Source organism: Cupressus sempervirens, chromosome 4 (assembly GCF_028749045.1).
Source record: "Cupressus sempervirens isolate cs-2001-9-10 chromosome 4, ASM2874904v1, whole genome shotgun sequence".
NCBI classification, from domain to species: domain Eukaryota; kingdom Viridiplantae; phylum Streptophyta; class Pinopsida; order Cupressales; family Cupressaceae; genus Cupressus; species Cupressus sempervirens.
Window position 1 is genome coordinate 216,012,871 of NC_143121.1, and position 9,769 is coordinate 216,022,639.

The 9,769-nt window shown below is 36.6% G+C and overlaps 1 protein-coding gene across 2 annotated transcripts; it reads left to right on the forward strand.

Annotated features, from left to right (window-relative positions):
* Positions 1–705: 705 nt before the first annotated feature.
* On the forward strand, positions 706–5,810 carry LOC149560764 (putative disease resistance protein At4g33300). Of its 2 annotated transcripts, XM_089824788.1 has the most exons (6): positions 706–869; positions 986–1,930; positions 2,241–2,650; positions 3,114–3,469; positions 3,558–3,766; positions 4,222–5,810. In XM_089824788.1, the coding sequence occupies exons 2-6, from the start codon at positions 1,246–1,248 to the stop codon at positions 5,058–5,060; spliced, it is 2,499 nt and encodes an 832-aa protein (XP_089680914.1). In that variant the 5' UTR covers positions 706–869; positions 986–1,245; the 3' UTR covers positions 5,061–5,810. The 2 variants fall into 2 exon arrangements, with proteins under 2 accessions (XP_089680914.1, XP_089680913.1); XM_089824787.1 differs by having other exon boundaries at positions 787–1,930.
* Positions 5,811–9,769: the final 3,959 nt, after the last annotated feature.

The following is a 9,769-nucleotide window of genomic DNA, read 5'->3' on the forward strand; positions in this document are numbered from 1 at the left end:
GCCTATTCCGCTTGTATTTCCGTTGCCAAGTGGACCATAACTCTCAACAAGTTTCGAATGATCTTCCTTTCAAGGTCTATGCTACTCATATGTGACAACGAGACTAACGAGACTATATTGTTGGTCTTCTAGCCATATGAGATGTGAGATGTTGAACCAACACACAAGAAGATAGTTGTATTAGTTGATGGGAGAGAACTATCTCACACTCACCTCTTTCCTACGTAATTACGGTCGCAGAGCTGCCACCAAATGGAGGAGGAAAGTCTTTAAATGGTCAACTTGTGCATAGGCGCCCCATGATTGGATGAGTGGTTTTCTTGGACGTTTCAACTAATACAAATTACACTAGGTACCTTTGAGATGAAAAACGGCGAAATATTTTGAAGATACAAAAAGAGTACTATTTTTGTACTATTTTACAGAAATTACAAATAAGTTCATACGACCTTCAAATTCATTCCCAAAACAACCAGAGAGCAACTTCTTCCTCCTTTCTTTCGCATGTGACCGTCCCGCAATTATATTTCGGAAAGCTTTCCTCACAATGCATCTTTTCATGTCCAACCAAAAACAAGAATCATGTCTTCCCTCTTTAGCCGCATTTCCTGACTTGTGGCGACAGGAATCCATTATGAGTTGTCACATCACCGCCTTAACTTTGTGCGGTTTACAAGGCACGAGAAAGGAAAGTTGTGCCACTCCAAGCCAAGTCCAGCTGCAATATTTGACATTTCTTGATTGTTTATCACATTTGGTATTCAGAAGAAGCAGCCCAGAAGCTGTGGCAGTCATATTTGTAACGCCTGATTTCTATGAAGTTTGTTTTTAATTGCAGGAGAAAGGTCAGTGCCCCCAACAAACTCTAGGTGGGTAATTTACTTTGAAATTAATGGGTGATCTGAAAATTAATTCAATTTCTGTTGTCAAGCAAGTTACAGGGCAGATCACATGAAATTGTGTAATATGTACTTTTCTACTGTAGAAACTACCAGGAAGCGGAACATGAACAAGGAAAGAAGTGTGAATGTACGGTTCTATTTTCCCGCTGTGAACTTTCTTTAAATTATATCACATCGCTCTAGCATGTACCAGACGATATGTCAATAACGATAGGCAGACTCATCTTCGTTGCAGTTGCGGAGAAGTAGCAAATCATTTATACATTTGAATTTTGAATCTTTTTGTGGCCTTTATAAGTGCGTATAAACTTTAAACTCGACACACAAAGAAGCTTAGAAACCCATGGAGAGTATGATGGATAGTTTATTTTGCAAAGACTTGTGCAACAGATTGGATGCCCTTGTCAAGGATCTCAATCCTGTAGTTAAGCAGATTTGTGTGCTTGATGCGGAAGCACCCAAACAGCAAAAGGATCCCACATTCCAAAAGTTCTTAGGCGACCTTAAAAGAGCTGCCGAATTGGTGAAAATATGTGAGGATGCGAGTCCCTTGAATGTCTTTCTGAGGTGGAGATATGCTTCTCAGATGCTTCAGCTGGAGAAGGACATTAATGGCTACTTGAGCAGCTATATTCCGGCAGCTATGTTGCTGGATATGAAGAAGCTTGCAGCAAACCTAAAAGATACGTGGGATGCACACAGTAAGCTGGTGGAATCAGCAACAGATCTGAGATTGGTGATGAATGATGCAATTTTCAAGCAGGTATCCAAGCTCACCAATGACCCACATGAGAATACTCTGATGCTTAATTGGTCTCAAGGATATGCTGATTACACTGCTAATTGTAATCCAAGCTGTAAGAGCAGCCCAGAAAATCCTAAAGTTTTAGTAGGACTAGAGAAATCGATATGGAATTTGAAGCAAATTCTGTTCGACAAGGAGGTGTCACTAGTTGGCGTGCACTGCATGGGAGGCGGTGGAAAGACAACTCTGTCCTTGGCTCTTTGTGAAGATTCTGATATCAAAGGTGATTGTATTGTGGAATATCTGATTTCGCTAACAGTTTCTCCCTTATAAGAAAGTTAATCTTTAGTTCATATTGGGTTATATTTTGGAAAGAGAATTTATTTTCTGAAGCCATATATTTTTTCTACAATACTCTTTCAGTGCCTTCCCAAAGCATTTTCTTCAGAGCTTTGTTATGTTCTTGTTCTCAAACTTATCGTTTAAATTGATCTTTACGATTTTTTTAAGTCAAATATTTTGGATCCAGATTTTCAAGCCCCCTTCCATGTTCTGGAAAGACTGATTTGAGCTCTTGTTGTTTATGAATATAGGGTTTTTCGGAAACAATGTGGTCTTCATCACGGTTTCACAATCACCCAATTTGAAGAGCGTTTTAGAGACAATGTGGGATAAAATTATCCAAACTAGGAAACCTGAATTTCAGAATGCTGAAGATGCTCATATACAGCTGAAGCAGCAGCTTTCGAGGCAATGTAAGTCAACTCTAGTGGTGTTGGATGATGTCTGGTCTAGATCAGAGCTGGACAAATTGCTATTTGAAGCAGAAGGATACAAAACCCTTCTGACAACCAGGAATTACTCCATAGTTCCAAAAACATTATCTACTCGACTTTATCGATTGCCATTGCTAGAGCAGAGTGATGCCCTATCTCTTTTCTGCTTCTGGGCTTTTGGGCAGACGTCAATTCCGCATACTGGAGATGAAAATTTAGTAAAGCAGGTAAATTTCTATAAACAGGGTTTTTACATGTTAGCACTTTGCAGTCCTATTCCCTTAGTTTGGTCATCATTGGATGTTGTATAATGCCATTTAATTTTTCACTGGAATATAAAAGATAAGAGTTAGCAGAGAATTATTGTGTCAATATTTTAGATTACACTTCTTGCATCTATCATCAAAAAAAACAAAGCCTTACTTTTAAGTTTTCTCATAGAATGTGATTTAAAATATTGATGCACAAACTCTACAACCACTAGTTCAATAATATAAAAGATATTCTAGATATGCTTGGAACAGTAATTTTATAGGATCACCAAAAAAAAAACAAGTAATTCGTCTTCATAAATAATATCAAAACTTTGTGAATAAGTATTTTATCTTGTCATGCATTTCTAACATGACATCTATGATTGGAACTATAGCAAAGTTTCTTCCCATATTTCTGCTGACCAATGAATCACAGGTGCAAGCAGAATGTAGGGGCCTGCCACTTGCTTTGAAGGTGATTGGGAGCTCTTTGCATGGTGAACCCCAACCAATTTGGGAAAGAGCAAAGAACAAGCTAGCTAAAGCAGAACCAATATCAGATTATCATAAAGATGGAGTTCTCAGATGTTTGGAAACTAGCATTGAATTCTTGGATGAAGAAGCAAGGGAATGCTTTCTAGACCTGGGGGCATTTCCTAAGGGCAAAAAAGTATGTGCAGATGCATTGTTGGACATTTGGGTTTATGTGAGAAAGCTGGAGTGGCAGGATGCCTTTGTCATCTTATTGGAGTTTGCTAGTAAAAGCCTCTTAAATTTGACAAGCAATCTCGGGTAGGTGCCTATTCTTGTACTTGTTCTCAAGATGATTTTCATTTGTCACTATTTCCTATTCTGATCTAACATGGGCGAGTTTCTCTAGGAGCCAAGCCATATCTTATGGAAGTGCCTCAGAGCTATACTTCTTTCAGCATGATGTAATGCGAGACTTGGCTCTTTATTTGGCTTGCCAAAACAGTCTTGTTAATTGCAAGAGGTTGTTTATGCCAAGGAGAGAGAATAATTTACCTGGAAAATGGGAAGAGCTAAGCAATCAAACATCCAAGGCACGAATTGTATCCATTAACACAGGTATGCCACATCAATGTTCGGGGTCTGCTTGTGAAAAATCACTTGCGTGTCTAGTGACGAGAATCTTCCCAACAATTTGGTAGCTGCCCTTATCTTGGTCCAAAGGATAATGCATAATCATTTCAAAGTACCTTCAAAAACAAATATAATAATTTTATTGCTATCTTTGTTGTGCATATTATCTTCTTTCCTGGAATTGATTGTGTAACAGTTTTTAGCACATATCGGATCACACTGTATGATCTATCATCAGGGTGCTTCCTGATGATAGATCATGCAATATGATAGGAAATGTTGATGCTAAAAACTGCGTTCTGATGACGGATCATACGGTGATCCGAAATGTTAATGCTAAAAACTGTTACTCAATCAATCCCAGAAGAAAAAACAAATAGATTGAATATAGATTGTAGAAATCTGATAGATGTAATCTCTGTTGTGGTTTATGTGTGCAGGTAGTATGGAGGAATGCCAGTGGGGCAAGATGAACTTCCCTGAAGTAGAAGCGTTGGTTTTAATCTTTGATGCAAGCAAATACTTTCTGCCCAGTTTTTTGAGTACTATGAGAAAACTGAAAGTTCTCTTGATAATCAATTGTAATTCAAACAGGGCAACAGTAAATGGTGTAGCTGTGTTGTCTTCGCCCATTAAGCTCAAGAGTATACGCTTGGAGAGGTTGATTTTGCCCCCATTTCAAGAGCTCAGTAAAGCCACATCATCAAACTTGAAGAAGTTATCTTTGAGTTTATGTGAAGGGCTGGGAAACTTAACCATGTTCAATGTTAAGCCTACCATAAATCTTCCTATAATGCAAGATGTTAACCTGGATCACTGTAGTGATTTAGAGGAGCTGCCCCTTGATTATTTCAACATGGACGCTATTCAAAAGTGTTCAATCACTAACTGCCATCTTGTCCTTAAGTTACCAGATAATTTTGGGAAGTTCAGCTCTTTGAGAATGTTGAGGTTATCTGCATGTCCAAGTTTGATAGAGCTTCCGGCATCTATCTGTAGACTTAAGAAACTAGAATATCTTGATATTTCGTTGTGCGAGTGTTTGGCACAACTTCCAGAATGTATGGGGAATTTATGGAACTTGAAGGAGATGGACATGAGAGAGTGTTCTCATTTGAAGAAGCTACCCAAATCTTTCCAACGTCTGAAAACTTTACAGCATGTCATATGTGATGACAAGCTTGAAAAAGAATGGATATACATCAAGAATTTTGCCATCCCAAATCTTAAAATTAAAGTGGTGGAAGAAAACTTTAATCTGGATTGGCTTGATGATTGAGCAGTAATTGCCCATTTATCTACTAGTATTATTATTATTATTATATTAAACTTATACCATAAATAATGTGTAAGATCATCTATGGTTTACTAAGATTTCTCTTATTGTGTAAGACATACTATAGCATACTAGTAGACCTAGCTTTTGGTCATGTCTGATTTTTATGATATGGCGCACGTCAATTAAGCCTTGCAAAATAACGGGAGTTCGCTTGTAAACTTGTGGGCACCTTGCTTCATTTAGTAAATATGGTCCAATGTTGAGTGAGTTGTTTTTTTATTTGTTTGTGTTTTGAGTCATATTTGATTTAAGAAGGGCTTATTAGACCATTTATTCTTAGTGGGAATCTAGGTTGACTCATTTAGTTATTGGAATTCAATGATGTGCAAAATTGACAAAATTGTTCACATTGTCAAATTGATGTAATTGGGGTTAGGGTCTATGTTGAGTTTGTTAAAGGTTGGAATAAGGTCTACTAAGACTTGTCAGGTTTTAGATCATATAAAGTCAAATGTGTAAGTGTTTGAACAAATTGTAAAAGATGCAAGAGATGTTGTCAAGCAACTTTTCTTGCAAAAGTTGCTTTAACAAGCCAAATTGGTTGTGGTGGTAGTTATACTTCAAATGTTGGTTGGTAATCATTGGAAAATGTTAGCCAACCATGAATATACCTTGTGGCACCAACCAAGAGGTCGACATGTAATTTTTGAAAAATAATAACAATAAACAAAACATTGATTCTTGTGTTTAGCTATTTTTGTGGCTATATAGGTTAGTTGTATGATAGTGTACAAAACTTGCATTGAAAGTGATTATGTTGGATGGAAGGCTAAATCACCTTTCTATTAGTGTTGGTTTTATATTATATTTTCATTAAGTTTTGTGTATTCTATAGCCTTTTTACTAGAACCTAGTCTAAAAGCCCCATGTGAGGTTTTGGGGGTTAAAATCATGAATCGCAAGACATTGGACACAGATGGAAAAATTTACAAATTAGTGTAATGAAGGCACTTGTGTGTATTTTATGTTTCAAAAGGGTACAGGGGTAGTGATGAGTGGTAGAGGCCAAAATGGTGATATCCTAGCTTGAATTCTTCATGTTTTGGTCTTGTTGCACATATGTAGACTGAGGGTTTAATAAATGGGAAAGTGAATGAGGTTTCTAGTTGATGTAAATGATTGATTTAGATTATAAAAAACTTGTTCAAACCCCTCAAGTGAAGTTTGTGAGTTTAGGTGGAGAAAGCCAAAGCTTGTTTTGTAAAAGTGGTCTAATTAGGCCTATATGTGCAAATAACTAGTCAATTGATGAATGACAACTCCATAAGAACCTTACCCAAGCTTTAGATATGTTGTGGAATGCACAAAGAGATATTTGAATCTGTGATCAATTAGTGGCTATTATATCTGCATCAAAATTTATGTCAAGAAATGTTATCTAGGAAGACTACAAGGAAATCAAGTTTGTTTGTGAGAAATGCCAAATAGGTTGGAAAAATACGAGTCTTGGGAGTCATTGTTGGTTTGTATATTGAATTTCCACATGATCTAAGGTGTCCCAAGTTGTGAATGAAATTATTGAGGTACCAAAGCATTAGTAAAGTCTTGAGGCCTTATAGGAGCATTAATCCATTTTGGAAGAATCTTAAATTTGTAAAGGGTGAGAGTGGAGTGTTGGTTAAAACTCAAACTCTTAAATTTGTGAAGGGTGAGAGTGGAGTGTTGGTTAAAACTCAAACTAAGATTAGTTCATATCCATTTGAAGTCTTAAAATGTCAAGGGTTTGTCTTTAAAGGAGAAAAAATTCTAATATAGTCTTTTTGAGTCTTGAGGAAGGAGTGAACCCTTTTTTGTGAAATATGATATCAATTACCTAGTTGTTAGCCCCTTTGTTGCATCAACCTCATACCTTGGAGTCTTGTCTTATGTGACATGTTCAATTCCACCCTTGGTGAAATACTATTTAGAATAACAAAAGGGATCTAGATGGGTTTACAAAGAAAAAATGGGGTTTATATATGTTTCACCACGAACTATGACAAATAATAGAGGGCTATAGGTTATAGAAGGATAAAATTGATTTAAAAATAAGGTAAGGCTCAAATCTATAGTTATGTCATTTACAACAAAGGACGAGGCTAGGAAACATCCTTATAGGAATGTCTAAGATTAAGAGGTTTAAGCTTAGATACATGGGTACGGTATAAATTTAGGTTGGATTTTAGATAAGCATCTAGGTTCAATGAATGATAGGGAAAGACATATCTAGACAAGTGAAAGGATAAGGTGGGACACTAAGGTGGGACACTCATCACATTAATGTGAATTTACAATGGTACAAAAGTGCCTTTATAGGGGAGACAACCCTAATCATGGCCTACGTGATTTTGATAAATCTACACATAAATATTAATTTGGGAGGTACAAAAATTAGCCTGAATAAGTACCACACTTTGCATTGATAATTGTTGAATTTGAGCATAGTAAGAATAAAGATTGATCACAAAATCCATCATGAAACACAACCCAAGAATGAGTGCTTGACAAAAAGGGGGTTTTAAATATCAAAATACAACTTGGGCTTTGATTTTTCCCAACAAGAATTACAAACCTTTCTAGAGTTTCTTATTGATTGAAACCAAGTGGTTGCATACATCCTTGTAGCATTACTGTCTTTTTGGGAGTTATTCCTTCATTTTGACTTTTACAAAAATCAAAGTTGGTGTAATTAAATATTACTAATTACTAATTACACTTTACTTAAGTTTACTTAGGATAATGCATTTGCATATTAGTTTTCATGTAGACATATAGGAGTTTGCATTCCACTTTAGCATATGGTGTAGGAGAAATCCACTTGCACTTAGTTGTCTCACAACCCACTATTTGTGAGCTCCACCTTTGTGTTCTTATCACATTATCATCCTGTCATTATTGCACATACTTTGTCACACAATGGAGGAGGATCCACCTTTGGCAGACACGTGGTTACACCTAGTCTAGTTGATAGCTTATCACTTGTATCACTCCTATTTATCATGCATTGCCTATATATTTAGGTACATCTACATTGTATTTCATTTATTGGGAATCCATTGGGTGTGTGCACTACGATGGTGTACAATTTAGTGGGCACCACACAAAAAAAATAAAAAATGTTAATAACCCAATCGAGTTGTTTGAAATTTCAAAAAACGGCCAGGCTTGGTTACCAAGCCTGGTCAAAATACATTAATAAAAAATCCCAATCAGGTTTCAAGGACAAAAACCTCTTCAAAACTTGACCAAGTTATTCAAAACCCGATTAGGTTTTGAAAAAATAAAAATAGGCTTTACTCTAGAAGCCATAACTTTCACATCCGGAGTCTGATTGGTTCTGTTTGAAATGTATTGGAAAGCTATTGAAGAGATCTACAACATGATGTAGATAAATCAATCCTATGTCATTGAATTTTTATTTTCCATTAATTTGAATTAAGCATAGTCTAAAATAGGTAGTTATTGTTTTCCAAATGTGTAATCAATATAAGGTAAACATGAATGCTAACAATTTTTTAATTCTCTCTCTCTCAAACACACATACACACACTCACTCACTAACTAAATAACTCCTAAGATATCTCTCATGTTAACTCCTAACCTCTCGCATTCTTTAACTAACTCTTAACCCCTCTCTCTCTCTCTCTCTCTCTCTCTCTCTCTCTCTCTCTCTCTCTCTCTCTCTCTCTCTCTCTCTCTCTCTCTCTCTAACTTGTTACCCTTAAGCGGTGTCTCTCTCTGAGTAATCCCTAAGCCCCCTCTCTCTCACTTATCCCTAAAATCTCTCTCTCTCTCTCTCTCTCTCTCTCTCTCTCTCTCTCTCTCTCTCTCTCTCTCTCTCTCTTTGACATAATGCAAGGTAGGAGAATCCCCAAAGGAGATGTCCTAGCCCCCAAAAAATAAACACATAGCAAAATCACAATACAAGATACAAGATTTGATACCAAACACAACAATTTATTCATAAGATAATTGATTACCTGCAATATGTCAGGCTCTAAGGCCTTCCTGGTTATGGCCAAATACAATAGCAATTACAATACAATTTTTGCAAGATCCCTCGAGATCCAACCCAAACACTAGTCAATCCAGATCCACACTCTAGTAGAAACCTCCAAGGAAGATCTAAACTTGTGCTCACAAGCCCACCAAGCAATCTCCTTGTTTCCCAAGCCTTGGCTACTAGCTCTTCAAAGTTCACTCCTCTACCACATACTCTTCTCCAAGATGGATGATATTGACTCACTCCCTGAATGAATGAATTAAGACTCCACAAGACCCCCTTTACTTATACCCAACTAAGCCGCAAGTCAACCTAGTATGTTACAAATTAAACAAACCCTTGCATTAAATACACTTTTAAGCCACAAGTCAACTTATAACAGAAATTAAGTACAACCAAATTAAATATAAAGGTTGTCTCACACTAGAAATTGAACCTAGACAACTTGGGCAAAAATTACCCTTTAACCACGGGTGCTCTTGCATTGAAATGAAAGTGTTCTAAAGGGGATAAAGGGATAAAAGAAAACAACCCACCAAAAGTTTAAAATGTTCAACATAGAAAACTTTACAAAGAAAGATTAGATGATGACATCAACTCGACACAAAAAGGGTCAATTGTGTCATAATGACATCATTAGAGGGATGAATGCAGTGTGATGTCAACA